This window comes from Danio aesculapii, chromosome 15 (assembly GCF_903798145.1).
Source record: "Danio aesculapii chromosome 15, fDanAes4.1, whole genome shotgun sequence".
Lineage (NCBI taxonomy): Eukaryota > Metazoa > Chordata > Actinopteri > Cypriniformes > Danionidae > Danio > Danio aesculapii.
Genome location: NC_079449.1, coordinates 33,433,509 through 33,455,100, shown reverse-complemented (window position 1 = coordinate 33,455,100; position 21,592 = coordinate 33,433,509). Strand labels below are relative to the sequence as shown.

Genomic DNA, 21,592 nt, shown 5'->3' with positions numbered 1-21,592 from the left:
GAGTGGTTATTTGAGTTATTGTTGCCTTTCAATCAGCTGGAACCAGTCTGGCCATTCTCCTCTGCATCAAAAAGTCATTTGCACCCACAGAACAGCCACTCACTGGATATTTTCTCTTTTTCTAACCATTTTCTGTAAACCCTAGAGATGGTTGTGCATGAAAATCCCAGTATATCAGCAGTTTCTGAAATACTCAGAGCAGCCCGTCTGGCACCAACAACCATGCCACATTCAAAGTCACTTAAATCCCCTTTCTTCCTCATTCTGATGCTCAGTTTGAACTGCAGCAGGTCATCTTGACCATGTCTACATGCCTAAATGCATTGAGTTGCTGCCATGTGATTGGCTAATTAGAAACTTGCGTTAAGCAGTTAGACGTGTGTATCTAATAAAGTGCCGTTGAGTGTATTAAACAATAATGTATATGTTTTAAAATATATTAATATTAAAAAATTGGTAAGACATTACAATGCTGATCCATTAGTTAATGTATTTACTAATATATAAATTTACATGTATTAACAAAAATTAACAATATTTCTACAGCATGAATTAATTTACCAATTCATTATTAAAAATGATTACATTAGCTAACATTAACTAATGTAACCTTATTGTTGAATGGCACCAAAAACTAAAATATATTTATATAGTTTTGGTGCAACCAACCAACCAAATAACCTAACAAACATTTATTAAAAGCACCAAAACAAAGTTACCATACACTAGTTACCTATAAACTGAAATATATATATAAATATATATTGGATTTACTATATATTTTATCTGGGATGAATTTTAACAAACAAGTTGAGTTAAACAGTACCAAATTTAATGTGTTTGTTTAAATTTGGCCCATATAAATTGTTTGCAACCCCTTACCTTAAAAATATAAAGTAAATCCAATGAATAATCTTTTTCAGCATATAGTGCACATTCAGGAAAGGCTTTAAATCTTCCAGTGAGTCTGTTGTGATGCACATCTACCCAGAGACCGAAGCTTTAGACACTGTAATATGCTTTTAATCTGGAAACAACTGGAGGAGTAAGTGAAAGTGAAGGACTGGGATAAATCAAGAGTACTGAGGAGATTCAGCCGACGGTACAAACAGCCTGAAAGTCAGAGTCGAGATCTGAGCAGACAGCAGAAGAGAGATGAGACTGAACGAGGTGGAGAGTTTGGGGGTTTGGGGAAAAAACAGAAAATAAATCAAGTCACTGTGTGTGTAGACAAACTCTGCAGGAGGAAAGCGTGTATGAACAGATGGAGGAGCTCCAAAACATGAGAGTCCCACACACACACACACACACTGTCTGAGTCCCACACAAGAGGAAACAAGACAAGATTCACAAACAAAAGTGTGTTTTAAAAGACTGCTTGTGTTACTGGTCTGCTGTGAGATTTGTAGGCTCAGGATATGACTATTGACAGAGTACAAAAAACACTCCATAACCATTGATTTTCCAAACAAAGAAGACTCTGTAGACTCTCAAAGCATTAAATCATCAGTCCTTGCAAATGAAGTGCTGATTTTATGTCTGGTTTTGGTTTTTAATGGTTATGCATGATTATGCATTAGAGATGTTGTTTTTCAGTCTTATATTTATTATATATTATATTATATTATATTATATTATATTATATTATATTATATTATATTATATTATATTATATTATATTATCATTTTATTACATATATTTTTTTTATCAATTATATTATATTATGTTATATATTATATTCAATTAAATTATCATTTATAATTTTTAATTAATTATATTTTCATTTTTATTTCATATTATAATATTATATTCATATTATTTAAATCGTGATTAAGCAAAAGCTGTGATTGTCATGCACATCTTGTCAAGGAAGGACAGTTCTGTGTAGAGGTACCAGATTTCCAGATCGATCAGATTTCTTGTGGCACAGGAATACTTTTCCGAATAAAACACGGTAGCGGTCGGTAACTCTGGTGTAATTTGAACGGGAGTGGGTGGTCTAACAATACAGCGCTCACGAGTCCTGACGTTATTTTGGAACAGCATATCTGTGATTTATGAATGCTTGACCAATGCTTTCTGCGAAACCCAGGCAAACTCAGGCAAGTCTGATGTACGGGAGTCTTTTTCATGCGTCATACAAGCAAATGGGAAAAAAATGACCCTTTGCGCGATGTGATAATACCTCAAAGGCTGAATATACAGCGGGAACGGTCGGGTGCGGATTAAAACCGTTCGGGATCGGACTAAAAAATGAGTCCCGCACAGATATCTAGTTCTGTGATCAGTAGTATATGTCCTCTCAAAGCCAGAGGGCGCTCATGTGTGGAAACACCTAAATACAAGAAAAACCCAGGAAATCCCCATAGCAATTGCTGAATAAACAGAAGATTTAAGTATAGTCATTGATTCAGCATGACATATGTTTACACGACAACAGCATAATCTCACAGACGGATTTATTTCAAACATTTATGTTAAGAAGTAAGTTTGAAGTAAAAACATATTATTCAAAGTGATATTTTCACATGCTTTTTTAAATGATCACTGAAATGATGATAATGAATGTGATATTACTTAGCTTAAATAACATTGCATAATAATATAAGTATAATACAAATAACTATAATATATATAGTTGAAGTCAGAATTATTAGCCCCCCTGAATTATTTGCCCCCCCTGTTTATTTTTTTCCCCAATTTCTGTTTAACGGAGATATTTTTTTCAACACATTTCTAAACATAATAGTTTTGATAACTCATTTCTAATAACTGATTTATTTTATCTTTGCCATGATGACAGTAAATAATATTTGACTACATATTTATACTTCTATACAGCTTAAAGTGACATTTAAAGGCTTAACTAGGTTAATTAGGTTAACTAGGCAGGTTAGGGTAATTAGGCAAGTTATTGTTTAATGATGGTTTGTTCTGTAGACTATCGAAAAAATATAGCTTAAAGGGGCTAATAATTTTGACCTTAAATTGACTTTTAAAAAATTTCAAATTGCTTTTATTCTAGTCGAAATAAAACAAATAAGACTTTCTGCAGAAGAAAAAATATTATCAGACATACTGTGAAAATTTCCTTGCTCTGTTAAACATAATTTGGGAAATATTTAAAAAAGAAAAAAAAATCAAAGATAGGCTAATGATAATTCTGACTTCAACTGTAACTATGGCTATATGTAAATGCAGCTCCATCTCAAAGCTCCATCTTGTTTTTGAAAGCTCCATTTACTTCTGATTACACAAATGTGCATAAAAATCACTTCATTTTAATGATAGAATTTTCTATTGCTTTATAAAATTGACTGTATGTCCAAAAATGTTTGTTTTTTTTGGCTCATTTGCTGCCAGTCTGCTTTTTACAGCAAGAGTATGTTTTATAATGTGAGGATCTGATACTCACCACTTTCAGCTTTTTCACTGCCTCTTCACACACATGCATCCCTCTGGATTCATCCACCTCCACCAGCCCGAGATACTGCACACACACAACACAAAAGATCAGCGTGACGAAACACACACTATCTATATCTCATCCTTTACGCCTACCGCACTATTAGCTCCCTGAACAGAAAAAGAAACACTCTTCTGCGTTATTTTTGCTGAGGTTGTTATTTTGACAGGAACATACAGGAACGACAGGAACACATTTTTTTTTTTCTTTTGGGAAATCTGTCTTGGCACAAACAGCCCTAGTGTGGATTTCAATGAAGATTCTATTAAAGGGAACATATCATGCCTTTTTCATAAGATGTCAAAAACATCTCTGGTGTGCCTAGAATGCGTTTGAAACAATGTGAGGGAATTTTTAGTTCGAAATACCCCATGTATCTTTTATTAGAGCTTGTTAAATTTGACTCTATTTGGGAGTCAGAGAAACACGCTGTTTTTGTGCTTGTCGCTTTAAATGCAAATGAGCTGCTGCTCTTCAGAAAGGGGCGGAGCCTTTCCATCCTATTCTGACACTCAGAATACAACAAATTGAATAATAATATATTAATAAAATAATAATAAAATTATTATTAGTCTTATTAATAATAATAAAATATCTGGTAAAATAGATAAATAAATAAATAAATAAATCAATAAAATGGCCTTCTATTGAATTAAAATGCCTGACTTTCCTGCCTATACTCTCAATTTTCCTGTCTAATAAATAGTTGAAAAAAATCCTAAAAATAATTATTTAATTTTTTTAAATATTTGGGTTGGTGTACTTCAAGAGAAGATGAATTATTAATTATTATAACTTTTTGTCTTGTAATAATTATGAATTATTAAAGGCACACAAGCTTGCAATCTGTCAGTGACAACATACTGTATAAACAAAGCATTTCCTCAGTAAAATCAGACAATTGTCATCATCAGACTCTCTTTTGCATTATTAAACATTATATTCAATGTTTCAAAGTCTAGTTTTATGCAGTACTGCCACCTAAACCATAAACATTCCTCTGTTCTCACGCTATGAATGCAGGAAAACATTGGATAAATACTGTGCACAACTATCTCAGTGTTCATATGGAAGAATAAACTACCTAAAATGCCTTTAATAATCATACTGTGATATGGTAATTTAAACCACGCGTCTCGCTTTTTCAGAGTGCAAATTCAGCACGTATTTGACTTCAACTGATTGAATGCATCACAATTCTTAAGTTCCAAAGCAAAACAACATGACTATTGTTAATCTTCAAAGGGTTCATTCATTTACAAATTATTATTCTGTCTCCATTTACTCTCCTGTTACAATCAAACGTCACTCATACATTTGAATGTTTGGATACTGCAGTATGTGCATGTAGACCTGTCATCATATAAAAACATTGTATCCCTTAGTTTTGGATTAGAGTAATCAGTTAAATTTTTTAGTTTAGTTTAGTTAGTCATTTAGTTTATGATACTTTCATGACATTTTAAGTAGTTTACTCCAGTGCATTTATATTTTAAAATCTGATTGTAAAGCACTTTGGGTGTGGGGTGTATGGCCAAACATGATAAATGCACTATATAAATGCACATTACTTACTTACTTACTTACTTACTTACTTACTTACTTACTAACATAAATGCTGAAAAGTACAGACAGGTTTTAATCTGTCATGTAATTCCATAAGAAATATCTCATTTGTAATAGTTTTATTTTTTAGCACGATAATGATCCCAGGGTGGCATGGTGGCTCAGTGGTTAACACTGTCTCATCACAGTAAAAAAGGTCACTGGTTCCGGTCCCGCATTTCTGAATGAATGAATAATGATCCCAAACATACTGCTAATGTAATGAAATCAAATTTGGAGAGAAAAACAGCTGATGAAACAAAGACAGTCATGAAATGGCCTCCATAGCGTCCAGACCTGAATATTATTTGCAGTATGTATAGGCAACATTATAGGCAGTATGAGATTCACCTGGAGAAAAAAAGAAAGATAGAATACGCTAAATCTAAGGAAGAACTCTTAGAAATACAAAAAAAAATGCATGATATTACGTAAATAGCACATAGCACAGACTCAACAAAAAAAGTTGCTTGGTGCTAAAGAGGTCACGTTGAACACTTATGATGCTAGTTTTTTAATTCCAAAAGTAATTTTGTTCTGAATTTTGTGTACATATTTCTGATATTTTGTGTTAGTATATTTATAGGTATAGTTCACACAAAAGTAATGACCCTTCACCTTTTAGATAGATAGCCTCCCAAAGCTGATGGTGGCCTAAGACTTTAGCATTACTTTTGCAAGACTGTATGTTTCCCCTATCTGCACCTGTCTTCTTATCTTGAGTATTTTCTGTTTCTCCCCAATTAAAACATACCAGTAGTTCTTTGACTGTAGCCAGTCACAAATCCTTCTTTTCTGATATTTTATCGAAACATGTATTACTCCTCAGTGGTTCTCATCCGCCTGCCATCATTATCTCTCTCCTCTTCCTGGCAGATGCCATCTGTGCTGAAACTCCTTCCATTGTTTTCTAACCATGGCGAGACTTGTTATTATACAATACGGTTTCATGGTCATTTTCGAACAGATAGTGTGCTTTCTCATGGGAACACACAGACTTAAATGCAATCTATTCTCATGCTCTATCCTCACACAAAAATGCTTTATATTTTAGACTTTTATGAATCTATCACTACATGCATACAGTTGAAGTCACAATTATTATATATATTTTTTTCTTTTTTAAATATTTCCCAAATGATGCTTAACAGAGCAAGGAATTTTTTTCGCAGTATTTCCTATTATATTTTTTTATTCTGGAGAAAGTTTTATTTGTTTTATTTCGGCTAGAATAAAAGCAGTTTTTAATTTTTTTTAACCATTTTAAGGTTAATATTATTAGCCCCTTAAGCAGTATTTTTTTTTTTGATTGTCTAGAGAACAAACCATTGTTATTCTATGATTTGCCAAATACACTAACTTGCCTAGTTAATCTAATTAACCTAGTTAAGCCTTTAAATTGCACTTGCAAAAATATACAGGCAGCCAAAAATTCAGGAGGGCTAATAATTCTGACTTCAACTGTATATGATGGTAGTAGTAATATATAGATGCAAATAGTACATAAAAATAAGAATTTTCATCCATAAGAGGGATTGTGGCTAGCTATGCCTCCATTTTCAAAAGCATTTTAGTCAGTTTGAATTAAAATGGAAACAGAGATTCCGAACTAAAACTGGGTTTTTAGAGTTTTCGGTTTTCTTGGTTTAAAGATAGCAGAGTAGTGTAAGGGCACTGAAAATGCACTAGTGTGAATGGCACCTTAAAGCAATGACTTAAAACGAAGGGAAAATAATCTCCGGTATCATTAAAAAATTTATTATCTGTGTTTGGAAGATCAACGAAAATCCTACAGATTGGAAACAACATTAAGATGAGTACATAATGACTGAATTTACATTTTTGGTTGAATTATACATTGTATATTAAACATAGTCCTGGATTCAATTAATTTAATATTATGAATAATATCATTTGCATCAGCAATATGTATCACAGTGATTTTACATTGTGATACTGTATCTGGATGTTACAACACAATTAATAGTCATCAGGCCAGGGTTATGTGATTACGTGGACCACGAGGACAGAGGCATTACAGAAGCACACATATCAGACCCCTGATGCCTCGAGCCGGACAGCAGAATTAGGAAAAATTTAATTATGTAAGATCCACTGCAATACTTCCTCCACTTTATTTAATGATACAGACCTTCTTCGGTCTTCAAAGAGCCCCTTCTCATTGCAAAATACGACTGTCAAATGATTTTAATCTAATTAATTAAGAAATATTTTGACTAGGTTAAGCATGTATATCAATATTTTGAGAGAAAAGCCAAATAGACATAAGAAGCGAGTTCACTTCTTTGTTAGTCTTAGTTTTATAGGTTAAATATAAGTGTTATCCTGTCATCTCTTTTCAATTTCCTTGATTACTAAATAGCAGTGGTGGAAAGAGTACTGAAAAATCACACTTGAGTAAAAGTACCATTACTTGCCTAAAAATGTAGTGCAAGTAGAGTAAACGTACTGTATCTGTTGTGAATTAGACTTAAAGTATTAGTAAAAAGTAGCCCTTTCAAAAGTATTCAAGAGTAGTGGGTACTGAGTATCACACTGTAAAAAGGCTGATGCATTTACATGTAATTTGTGGATGTGTGTAAACGTAACATTCTGTAGTGTATAGTTATTGCCCAGCAGGCACACAATGTCATAAGACGTTAATATCAGATTAGATTTAGGTTGTGATGTCAGGTGACCAAAATTCAACGTCTAGCCAGCGTCTAAGGACAATGTTATTTTGATGCCCAATAACGACGTCAAATGACTTTGATATTTGGTTAATTTTAGGTTGTGCTAGAAAGTGACCAAAATCCAATGTCAAACCAACATCTTTAAACAACGTCATACTGATGTCAAATACTGGTATTTATTCTTCAGGTATAGCCAACCAAAATCCAATGTCTGATAGACGTCATAGTGGTAACATCCACACAAAGTCAAGCTGTAACATCATTATACGTTGATATTTGGTTGAATTTAGATTGGCCGTTGGACATTGACGTCAGCCTGTCGTTGGGTTCTGATGTCAACCCGATTTTCATTTCCAAACAAAATGCAACGTCCATGACATTGGCGTAAAACATCAATCTGATGTCATGCTGACGTCCTGTGCCTGCTGGATATTTAAGGCCATTTCAGTCATCATACAGTAAACATCCGTCATCTTCTCATTAGTGACATGCTTCTAAACAGTCTCTGGGTCAATGCATGTAAAGATTTCAGACATTTTCTTGAACACTTTTAATGCTTCCAAACAGTTTGCTGCAATTATAAATCCCCATGTCATGAGGTAGTCCATTATGAGGCGATTTACCTTCTATATGCAATTTGATTCGACAAGAATCACAGGACTGATTTTTCTAATCCCCATAGACATGAAAAAATAAAGTAGTGACTGCAGGTTGAAGGAAAGTAGTGGAGTAAAAGTACTGATACAGCAGTAAAAATGTACTCAAGGGAAAGTAAAATACACATTTTTAAAGCTACTTAGCAAATTACAATTCCTGAAAAAAAAATACTCAGTTACAGTAATTTGGGTATTTGTAATTTGTTCCTTTACATCACTGGTAAATAGCAGTGTACACAACAACAAAAAATATATACATATATATTAAAAAAAACTGTCTTGATTCTAGTCCAAGTATGTAAAAATATCTAAATCAAGAAGCAATTTCTGGGCAAGCAAAATATACTGTCATGTTTTCAGAAATATTAAATAAAAAAATCAAATGTGTTTTCCCTTAAAACCAGCCAAATAGTCTGCCAATGGGATAATCTGCCTGATTATTTTGCTGGTTTAATTTAAATGCAAATGAGCTGCTGAGGGCAGAGCCTTTACCTCGGATTTGAGATCATTATTCTGTTTAACAAGTTATAAGTTACTTCATAATACAATAAATATTAAATAATTACAAAGCAAAGTTTCAGTTTGAGGCCAGTTTTATGCATCCCAAATTGTCAGCTTTGGCCCATTATATTCATTTCTGTGCTTACCCTCAGGAACAGACTTCGTGCTTTGCAACTTTGCACATCTTTACGCGCTAAAGGAAGTGTAAGAAGCATAATCGTAGCCCTTTCAAAGAGCCAGTTAACTTCTCAACTCACCCGGACAGGGAAGTTGCATTTGCCCTTTCGCACAGCCTCTTCATCCGCCTGCCACTGGTGCGGTCGACTGGCCTCCGGCACGTAGGTGGGCTTCTTCCTGCGCAGGCTCTGACGCAGCTTATTCATCTCCACGCTCTCAAACTCTCTGGTGCTGAGGACAAGAAACAAGACACATCAACAAAACAGCCCTTACTCTAAATTAGAGAATATTAGTTACATTTATCATCAGGACAAAGCCTGCTGAATGTTTTATACAGTTATTTACAGTCATGCTGGTCAGGCAGGATGTAATCACTCTGATTTGGATCAAAACCAAAAAAAAAACAGCAACACTAATTAAATCCAAACATGTTTTTGTGTATTATCACGGAATTAAAAGCAGCATGGCGTATTGGATTAAACAGAAATTGCAGAGAATGTATTGGCCTCTGTTTTAAAAACAATTGTTTTGTGCCCAAGAGCCCTGTTTATGCAGCATAATTGGGTCATTCATTCTAGCCTTAATTTGCATTGGTAATTTCAAATTCGGAAACCCAGGCTGCTCGGAAGAATGCAAATATTTAAAGGCCCAGTTATTGTTGTTTATCGTGAACTTATTATTACTTTGAGGAGAATATTTACAGTTGTACATATCATTTTACAATGTAGATTTTGCTAAGCAGCTTAACATAGAAGCTCTAGTAAATTGAAATTGAAACTGTCTGTCCAGTTTTCAGAGTTAAAGTTCAGTTTAGCTCATTTCAATGTGGTTTAATTTTCACTATTTAAAACTAGTTTAAATGTTTCGATATAGCTTTACTTTTTATTTTAGTTTCAGTTCAGCTTAAATTTTATTTCAAATACCTCAGCTTAAATCTACACGAGATTAAAGACACTATAATCTTACTTTTTATTTTAAAAAACAAAGGCTAGTGTTATTAGTTCAATGTCATAATCATTACCGTCTTCTCGCACAATTTGCCATATATCCCGGTTGAGAAGTTGTAAACTGCGCACACAAACTGTTGTACGGTCTTCTTGATGTGAACCACATGCCATCATTGCTTTTATAGCATCACGTCAGTGTCTACAAGCACACGTTTCCCAAAAGCCTGAAGCGTTGTGGCTAACAGGTGGCAGGCGCGGAGCGCCGGAAGTCCTGTACCATTACACATGTCTGGCCCGCAGCCCAAATACCCGCACCCATTACACACCCGCATACTCAACTCAGGCCACATGCTGCTACATATGAGTGTGCTTTATTTCTCTGGCGTCTCGGTCTCTCCAGAGGGTTTATTCTGCTCCGGCACGTGCCTGTTACTGAGCTTTTAGACCCTTTACACCTGCCGTCTGTCCAGGAACAAACAGCCGAATAAACCACTAAGCATTTTAATGAGTCAACTAATAAAGAGGAGGAAAATTATAATTATCACAATTTATACTACAGGGCTGTTAAATTCTTCATTCTAATTGGCTGATGAACATTCTAAGGTTTTATTTTATTTAGGAAATTATTTCAGATAAATGCACAGTTTAAGTTGTTTCATACAGGTTTTGACTGCATTAGACCCTCATCACACCAAACTCATTATATATACAACAGTTCTGTTTGGATCTTGAATCTGACTGGCTGAAAGCCATGCGATATCAGAACTCGTTCAGCCTCTTCACCCGTGTGCATTACTCCACCCACATAGAGTGACAGAAGATCAATAAACTCACTAGTTTGACGAATATTGCAACTGTTGGACAACATAATGTACATTTAAGGCTTATTAGAAGTAATTGTAGTTGTTTAGATTGCAATTATGCAGTTTATTTATAAGGAAAGTGCCTATTTTAAATATTCATAATTTCAAAGATGCAAAGTGTTGGCATCCATCAGGTTGTCATACTAAGCAGAGCAAAGACAGTTGATGTTGTCCATCCACAAAATGGTTACAGAGACCACATAACAAGCCCTTAGTGGAGAAAAACTCTTTCTAACTACAGCTGATAAAAATCATTATAAAACTGGTAAGTGACGTTCTAAGTTGATCTCTCTCTTTTGTATGTTGTAGTGCTGTAATAATACCATATAATTGTAGTGTATTGAGTGTGGGACTCAACCCTGAGTTACTTTTTGGTTGGCCATCTGTTTGTTTCCAATGAGTCTCCTGTTTTTGTTACTGCAGACTAGTTCAGTAAAAAGAAAGAAAGAAGAAATTATCGCAAACACAATATTAATCTGGTAGTGTTTGCTTTCTTTAGCTTTTTCAGGGTTAATTATTGTGATCTCCCGAGTGCAACAGAGAAATACTGGGGCATCTCTGTAGACTGATGGCATTTCATACTGTTCAGCCTTATGATCTTAAAATGACAGCAAAATTACCTGTTTTGTTACCACTTTAGATATTACGGTAGAGAATAATTCAAACTCTGGAGCTGCGTCCCAAATGGAACACTATACACTATGCACTTATGCACTATGTACTTATGCACTTACACACTCACCAGCATAGTATATGTATGTAGTGTCATTCCAACGCGAAAACTAATGTTGTTTTACTAAGCGGAAATTCAAATTGTTTCCCTGATGATGTTTGACGGTTGCCATATCAATGAAATAAATGACCAAACTACCACATAATACCTGCCATAAGTATAACCGCATTCACCATCAGGAGGTGCTATAATCACTCTTGTAGTAAAATTTTGCTTTCACAATCCAAAATAAATAAAGTAATCCAACATGTGCGCCCGATAGCTCCGCCCCTTCTGCTATGTGAGCAAAGCTGCTACTGTTGATTGTGTGAAGTGTCCAGCATTACACACTTCATTTTACCGGCTGAATGAGTGCATCATCCGGGTAATTAAAGTACACTTATTATTTTTAGTTTTCAGTGTGATTGCACTACTTACACTATTTATACTAGATAGAATAGAATAGTGCATAAGTATGCAATTTGGGACGCAGCTTAGCTCTAAAGTGATGTTTGTGAATTAGTAAGGATTTCTGCTGTTCTGAAGTCACCTGCAGTTGTGAATGAATGGCAGAAGAACGTAGTTTCCTCATACAAATGGATTTTGAGACTCCGTGTTAGATTTTCTTCTTTATATACACGATAATGTCATTAAACTTTTATTTAAACGCAATATCAATATTTAAACAAACAAATTGAGCTCAACTGTTCAACTTAATTTGTTTATTTAAATTCTAGAGGTGTGCTCCTACACTGGTCTCACGGTTCAGTTCGGTTATGATTATCATGCCATCAATTCAGTTCAATTGGATATCTCGGTGCATTACGGTGCATTGACGATGCTTTCCATACACAATTTTATATTTTACTTCACATGCGCTGTTCAGTGATGAGTGACAATGATAAACTGCAGCGGCGCAGTGTTGCCAGATTGAGCGATTTTGGATAGGCATTTCGGCGGGTTTTGGATAGTTTTTGGGTTGGAATCAGTCAGCTACATCTGGCAACACTGCAGCGGCAATCACAGCTGATTCATGTTAGACGCAGTGGAGAAAACCTGCGCGCTCGTGTCTGTATCCAGAAGTTTACTTACATTCTCTCAATGGCAGTGAAATAGGGGCTTCTGCTATTCAGTGTCAGTGAAAGACTGTCCAGCAAACACACACGCAATGAAATTGTGCACAGTTTCTGCGTTTTTAAGTAGTTGGAGTGTTGTAAACACTCGCGCTCGCCTCCCTCGTCATAGTAAGCTATGGCGACATAGCGCACATGAGATAAATGACGTCAGTACACAATAACCGGTTATGATTATCACTGAACGATACCGAATTGTCCGCGTCTGCATCGCTGTGCACTGAAGAAACTATTAATTTTGACATCCCTATATCCCTATTAAATTCAGCCCAAATAAATTGTTTACAAACGCTTAACTTAAAAAAATTTGTAAATCCAAGGAATCATGTTTAAATCATTTTTCACAGTAGTGCGATATGGCTGTATATAACCACTGGTAGGACACTAAGCCTTGTGCCAACGGATGCCTACCACCAGTGCCGATATACAGATACTCGTGTGATATTGCTCATATATATGTAGTAAAAGGTTATTATTATTAGGAAAATTATTGACTTATTATATTTCAACTGATATGAACATTTTCATTAAATTAGTTAGAAATATCACACAGTGCTCGGCTTAATACAATGGCCAAAAAGATGACCAATGCTTCTGCGAGAGGAGAGGAACAGGAGGGACTTCTGAGATTCTGCTCTACTTTCTGGATTGATCTAACAGCTGAACGGCTGCCAAAGCTACAGATCAGCAGAGAGTGAGAAGACATTTAAAGATAGAGAACAGGCAAAACGCCAGAGAGAGAGAGAAAGAGAAGAGACTTTATGAGGAGAAGAAAGAGGGAGCTTGAGCTGTAGAAGAGGAGAGAGATGAGCGCTAAACACACTCGTTGAATCCAATCGAGGTCACAGTCCTAATGTGTGTCGCTCACACACTAATGTCCTGACTGATGCTGCAACACCAACATCAATGCTCGAGATGACAAAACGACAAATCAGTTTTTATATTTATACAATTCAGACAGTTTTGTTGTTAGTGACACCAGTGGCCATTAAATGAACTGCAGCCCCAAATTGCTGCTAGTGCATATGTAATGTACTGTACAAGAGATGTGACTTATGATTCAGTGCTCCAATATATTCACAATAAAGTTCTTTGTTGATGATTTTATCAAAAGTAAAACTAGAAGTTGGAACTACCATATAAACCATTCAGGGGTGCGTTTCCCAAACAACGACGTAACTCGTGGCTGAACTATCATAGTGCGATGCATCTTTGCACTACACAACGATGTAGTGACGAGTGTTTCCCAAAACCAGAAGTTTCTCTGTCGCAGATCAATCATTTGAACCACGTTAGTTATAACGTAAAACACCCATAATGATGCTTTTAACGGGGTGGGGTAACTACTTCTTTAGAAAACAATCCCATCAGTTCTTTGTACATAATATATTTTTTTCACAAACATGCATTTAAAAAAATCCAATATTAGTTTTGCTAAAAACATGCACTCGTTTTCCATATTAATTAAAATATATATAAATGGTACATATAGAGCCTGTGTTTCCTTTACAAATATTATTGAGAATATTACATATTCTATTCTAAAACATAAAATTACTTACAAAAGCTAACACGTATTCTAATTTCATATATAAATCATATAAATAAATAATGAGGCGATTTATTAAGAAATTAAATTTAATATTTAGTATTTATTAGGAAAAAATACTTTATTAATATTATTATTTTTTTATTATTATTATTACGTAGGATATTGTTTATTTATTTATTATTTTGTTATTATTTATTTTTGAAAAGTCTATTTTTACAATTTGACACATTCAAACCACTGCAGAAATGTTCTAACCAACAGGCCCATCTCATATACAGTACAGATAAATTTCTTAATAAATAACCCACTATGAATTAAAAGCATTAACAAATGCTGTGTTTTTTGTTTTCACATGCTTTGGAGAAGTAACGTAAATTCCGTTTTTAAATAATAGGTCACATATAGCTTTCGCCATGAGGCTGTGTTCAAAATGACATCAATGTTTTCAAAGTGCACTGGGAAGGGAGCACAATTGTAAACATGAAGATTGCTAAAACTGAACTGTAAAAATACTTTGAAAGCAAATTACACCTGCGGGAATAGAACAAAGCCAGAAACTATGTTTCTAACTACAGCTCTAGAGGTGTAGTTGCAAGTGCATAAGTTTGCGACAGTTTGCGAATGTCTACTGGAACGATGGATTTGGGAAATGGCAAATCAACAAACTATGTTTGTAATGACAGAACTTGCAACCTTAACGAAGGTTTTGGGAAATGCACCCCAGGCCAGTAGTTGGCGATATGACACATGCATGTTTTGGAAATTGTTTCCAGCTAGTCTCACAAGAACGGTTTAGGAACAGATTGTTTTCCTTGCCATATATTCGCTGATGAGGACGCCAAAATATTTGTTGACAACTGCGAATTTCACCATTGACATTGTCATAAATGAAGGTCAACGCTTCCTGTGTTCTACAGTCTGAATCTAATTGGCTGTTTACAGGACTAACACAAAATTTGAAGGAATATTTAATTCTGCAAGTAAATATATAAATAAATATATATAATAATTTGTCCAATAACATGTTGTTTTATGTTGTGGTATCGAAATTGGTTTAGTAGATCGTGAAATTCGCAGTTGTCAACAAATATTTTGGAGTCCTCATCAACGAATACATGGCAAAGAAAACAATCTGTTCCTAAACGGTTCTTATGAGACTTGCTGGAAACAATTTCCAAAACATGCATGTGAAAGTCACACAAGAGCCATAAGAGCCACCCAAGCCATTCCATGGAAATGATTTCATCACCAAATGAAAACCAGCTGGAGCAATAACATGGGTAGAGCTAACCAAGACTAAATCAAAACAACAGGTCCCAGACTTCATACACAAAACATTTGGCAGATCATTTCTCTTTATATGTCTGAATGTCATTCCCCATCAGAAAACCCCACCAAAAAGTATAAACAGCACATAAAAAAATTGTATATTTACACTGTGAACATTCTTGGCTTGTCTAAAAAGTGTACACAGAATAAAAGATGATATACAAACAGAGGTTTGCGATATTGTCAAAAATATTTTAGGGGATTTCTCCACTAACAATAATTAAACAAATTTTTTTAAAAAGTGTGTCATTGTGCTGTTACCTTGGCTACTTTAGACTTGTTAAAAATTGATTTCAGATTTTTCACTCGCATTTGACACAGATTTGTTGGACATGTACATAAAACCTGTTTGAAATCCAATTTTTGAATTACATCTATTCTAAGTCACTCCCAAATGTGGTTATAAAGCATATACATACAGTATATGACATCTAACCTGCATCTAAATGTGTAAATGTGATTCCCATTGGATTTATATTGGAATACAAGCTATTAATAGCAGGTAACTGCCCAATGATAATTATTATTCAAATAATTTAAATAACATACCATTCAAAACCCGATAGTCGACCATATCAATAGTAAAATGATCACCAAAAGAAATACATAATGTTGGTGTTTTTAGTTTATTTTGTACATATACTTTTTATATTATGATCTACGTAACTATGTCTATTTTAGTGCTTCCTAACTATGCTTGATTGATAGTATAATTTTTGTATTGTTTTTTAGGTTGACAATTTTATCATCTGTCCAGGCACAACAGATTAGCCCTTCTGGCTAATTCTGCTGCATTTGCAGCAATGCTAATTAATGTACACTGTCCCTGCCAAATAAACAAGTGTCAAGCTCCGCCTTCTTGTGGACATGCACAAGAAGAGCATGTATCTGAAATGTACAACAAAATGTACCCCAATTAACGTTTTTCAGATTCGCCTACAGAATAGTGTAAACAATGCCCTCTAGTGGATTTGTCATCTGAAACGTGCTAGGAAACGTACCCTGAGCAATGTATTTTTTCTTTTCGCAAAAATGTAGGCTGAGGTATGTATTTCCAATGAGCTGGGGTTGAAAAAACTGTGACGCACTTATAGACCATTTTGAGGGATGTAAACAAAAACAATGGTCCCAATGTATTTCCTGTTCTACATTTTTAATTTCTATAGCTTCCGAAAATCTAAAAAGAGTGACATATTGATAAATAATGTTATGACAGCTGTTTTAACATTAAGTTATGATCGAATTGCCACTTGTTATAGTTATGAAATAGTTTGATAACAAGCAGGAAATGTTCATGGGCCAATGACATGACCACATTGAAATAGTCTATATAAATTGAACATTATCATCTGCTGTTGGTGTGGACGCTAATATAGTTCTTGGTGTTTAGAACGAGGCCTTTAAACTCCAAACAACAAAATATTTTTTCCAGTTATGGCTTCAGAAAACTAGGTACTTACTGCATGAGCTCAACTGACCACATTTAGGCTTTTCTGTAATGTTTTGTGTCCATTTAAATGAGAATTTAGTTTAATTATTAGCACTGCTGTTTTGACTGATTCCTTTTCTGGACTTTGAATGCCTTAGAACCATTGCAATCTATAGAGAATGCGAGAGCTCTCGGATTTCATCTAAAATATCTTAATTTGTGTTCTGAAGATGAAAGAAGATCTCAGTGGTTTGGAACCACATGAGGATGAGTGATTAATAGCAGCATTGACATTTTTGGGTGAGCCTTTAATTTATTCTCATTTCTCAGTAAGGGGTTTATAAATTTAAAAAAACAAGCCAACCAGTGCAGAGAAGGAGCTAAAAACTCACACAGGACGCATCAGTAAGCATGTAAATAACTATTCAGAAAGCATCCCTTGAGCAAGAGGCAGTAAATCTGCAACAGACCATGTTAAGCTCCCTGCGCCATTTCAGTCTGACTGTACTGATCCCGATGAGGCAAAGCCTGCAGTAAGACGAGTTTCATTATTGCTGAAATCAATGCTCTCAGCAGCTGCCTGCGCTCATTTCAAAGACACCGTGGGTGGACAGAGTAATGGAGGCTTTTTGGGTGCTTCTGAAAAAGGGAGTAATTGTAGCGTGACACTCCAGTCTCTTATGGGAGGCTGTGCTCGGGCCTCTTCACTAGCATTTAGGGGAAAGATGGAGAAAGGGCTACTTGTGATTGCATTATAATATTGTCTGCCCTCGTTATTTGCTCATCCTTTTGTTTCAATCCCATATAAATTCTCCTGTAGAAGATATTTTGATAAATGTTGCTCAGTGAACAGGAATCAAGGCTGTTCATGTCGAGCTCCATTAAGGACATTTTTATAATGATCGTTTCGATCTTTTGCAGATCTGAATCTCCTGAATTCAGTATGCATCATATGCATGGAAAACACTGGGTCGGGTATTTCTCATTGCGTTTGTTTAAAAAAAAGTCATACAGGTTTTGATAAACATGAAGAAGAGTGATTCTTGACTAGGATTGCAAAATTCTGGGAATTTTCAAGGCTGGAAACTTTCTATAGGAATTAATAATAATAAACTGTGAATTTGGTAAACAGAAGGTAAACAGGGTACTTAATTGTAATTGAAAAAAATGCCTTAGTGCTTAATTTTGGTTAAAACAACCAGATTTAATGCAGTTGTTTACCTTGTATATTCCTCATATCACTGCATGCACTGATTTTTCTTGAATCCCGCATACAAAATAATTGTTAACTGTCCAACTGTCAATTGCCACACTGTCCATGTGCACCATTTACCATTGTATGAACAAACATACTGACTGACCAAACATAGGTGAAAACACACACACACACACACACTCACTAAAAAATACCATCCCCCACACACTAACCTTCTTAAAGTCCCCGCAAGTAAGTTTGCTATAATTTGTGGAAAGGTGAGGATTTTGTTCATTTTGCAGCAAACATAAAGGAATGTGTCTTATATCTTACGCTTTTATGTTGCTCAATGAAAAAAATTAAGCTTCACTTACAGTTAACTCAATCAAAAATGTCATTTTTAATATGTATTATTTTGTGTCAGCTTATCAACAAAACGTTTATAGCTAAGTTTGTATGTACAATTTATATAAATTCCTCTAAATCTTTAAATAATTTAAATACATTTTCATAAAGTTTCTAACTTCTAACTTAAAAAATTGCAGAGACAAATTTTCTGGAATATAACTGGAAATTTTCTTCCCCTTTGCAACCCTAATCATGACAGATTTTTTCACAATCACAAAAGTTGAAACATGAACTTATTATTGCATTAACTTAATTTTGAAAATGACATGTCAGTGGTTGTAATCTAAATTTAAAATAAGTAAATGTAAAATAAAATAACAATGCTTTACTGAAAGATATTCCTTTGTAAATAACTAGTTTGATTAAATAATCAAAAAATAATACACTGCACAAAATAAATCACTTCAAATGTGAATTTAAGTGTCGCAACTTTTTAATGTACAGTATGAAATGTAAAAACTATATTATATTTCAATTGAATTGAATCAAACTATTAATTTCATGCATTTTTACATGACATGACTGTTTTGTACATCATAATCTAAATGTAAAACTACACAAGAAAAGAATGTACTATTAAATACTGACTAGGGCTGGGCGATATTGCGAAAGAATATTACAATTTCCTGTTTCATATCATTTGGTATCGGTATTTTTAAATATTCAATAATTATCAGGATAAATTATCGGGATAAATATTGGGATTTTTTTGTTTATTTACCTTATTTTAATTTACCAACATTACTTAAGCAAATAGTTTTAATAGTCAAAAAAAAATATTTAAACAAAATATCTCATAAACATAAGTGATAAAGAGACTCTTAAGCTCGATAAATAAAATGTTACAAAGTGTGTGCGCAATGGTAAAGCGTACTGAACAATCAAAGCAAACTTTCAGGTAGATCAACATCTGTAAGGTGTGAATAATACTGATACAGTAAACCTCAAACTCTGAAAACAAAACAAATTATGATAATCAAGTCGGAGCTTTCAAGTAAAGAAACCAGCCGTCATTATTCAAATATGTACTGAATATAACAAAGTTGAATGTCTACATTACCCCATGCTAAAAAATAGTTCATATGGGGAGCTAGTGGCTGGGATGCACCAGAAAAGAAACCAAAAAGCCACTTTGGTGACATCCTTTTTTATTTACAATCTCTTCACTGCTGCTAGCCAGCACACTCATTTTCACATGTGTTGTTATTCTGACCTGAAGTAATAAGCAGGGCTTTGCTCTAGCGCTCCCCTGGCATCTCTCGTAACTAGGTGACCATCAAGAGGAACGGAGAAACCATTGCTGCTGCTCAGATGCAAGTTTATGGAGAAAAGTTAAAAGCACTGCAGTGTTTGGATGTGCTGTGTTTGTATGAGGTAATTAGTCTACTGTTATTACTGAATTGTGTTTATTGTGTTTATTCCATACAAAGTGTGAAGCTGATTGGTTACTTCTACTTATATATATGAATCGCGGTGCGCTTGTGGCATTCGGAAAAGTTCAAAGGTTTTTCAACTAGCATCATGCGTTGCTGCCATACATGCATCGTGCAAATCGCTTCCATTGGAAATGACAAACTTACACCCTAAGCTTATAGCCATTGCTTCCAAGGAGCGAGCTCAGCAGCCACATTTTATTTAAACTATAGCCCTTCAAACCGAAACTACAAGCCGAATCTTTTTTTATCAATATTGACAATGATTTTCGGTCAATAAATATCGATACCGATTTTATCGCCCTGCCCTATAATACAGACTCATGCAATAGATTAAGAAATAATACATAATGGCTAAAAATTAACAGTGCATTTCTTATAAAATCCATATCCGAATTCAGTGTTTAAATACCTGGAGTCAATAGGATTTGATTAATAGTTTAATTCCTCACAAAAATTAAATTGACAGCGACAATAAAGATACGTGCAAAAATGTTACACCATATTTATAACCCACATTCAATAAATGTTGTTTTGATAACATATTTATTAAACATTCTTTAAAAAAAGTTTCTTGAAATTGTTTTTTATCATCCGATCAAGATTTCTAAAGGATCATGTGACTGAAAACTGGACTATTATACTAAAACAAATCCAACTTTTCCAAAAGAGGAAGAAATTCCCTTTAAAATATATAAAAATATAACAAAGCCTGTAATAATATTTCACAGTATTAGACGTTTTGACTTATTTTTTTAGCACAGTCCAATGGGAGCTACAATACAAACACATTTTGCAAAGCGCCGATGCAGAGCTGCCCACCAGTGACCCAGTTTCAGGACCTTCTAAACCCTGTTTGCAAATATCATCTGACCCAGAGAGCAATGGCGACACGTTTCTCTGGCCATCTGCCGTGGCGGGTCTAAAGCAGCTCCAGCACATCACACCTGCTCAGACCGAGGTTTTCATTGCCCGCGTGAACATGACACCCGCATGCGTCAAACACAGACCTGACTAATTGCTTTTGCAGATGACGAAGGGTAAAAAAAAGAGGGTCAGCCCAAACAATCATCCTAATATCATCAATACGGAAAGACAGTGACACAGTGACCAGCCATGCAGTGTGAAAATGTGGGTTTGCAGTACATGTCGATTCAGTGGCGTAGGAGTTTTCGATCAGAATTCACTGGCATAAGCTGATGAATGTGCTCAGCGGGCGAAGCAAAGCCATGTCCCAGTAAAACATTCCCCCTAGAAAATGGATGTTGTTAGACTGTAATGCGGTGAGACGGCTGAATCCGAGTCTTCTGCGCTTCTGGACTGACGTTTTGTCTAACCGATGCGGCTTTTCTGCAGCTTTTTCCAAACCAGAGATCCTCTCAGTCCACCACAGGCTTAAACCAGGCTTAATTTAAGAGGCGGGATAAGTATATTTAGGGATGGCTAAATAAGAGGTTATTAGTAGCACTTGATTAATGGGAAAATCCACACT

The 21,592-nt window shown here is 34.8% G+C and overlaps 1 protein-coding gene across 2 annotated transcripts in view; it reads right to left on the bottom strand.

Moving 5' to 3' along the window:
- The window catches only part of numbl (NUMB like endocytic adaptor protein), a 91,922-nt gene that overhangs the window by 17,878 nt on the left and 52,452 nt on the right, over positions 1-21,592 (bottom strand). For both annotated transcript variants that reach the window (XM_056473642.1, XM_056473641.1), the window contains exons 2-3: positions 9,180-9,330; positions 3,417-3,491 (exon numbers count right to left, since the gene is read on the bottom strand). In XM_056473642.1, coding sequence (XP_056329617.1) covers positions 3,417-3,491; positions 9,180-9,305 — 201 coding nt within the window. In that variant the 5' untranslated portion in view covers positions 9,306-9,330. The remainder of the gene's footprint in view (positions 1-3,416; positions 3,492-9,179; positions 9,331-21,592) is intronic.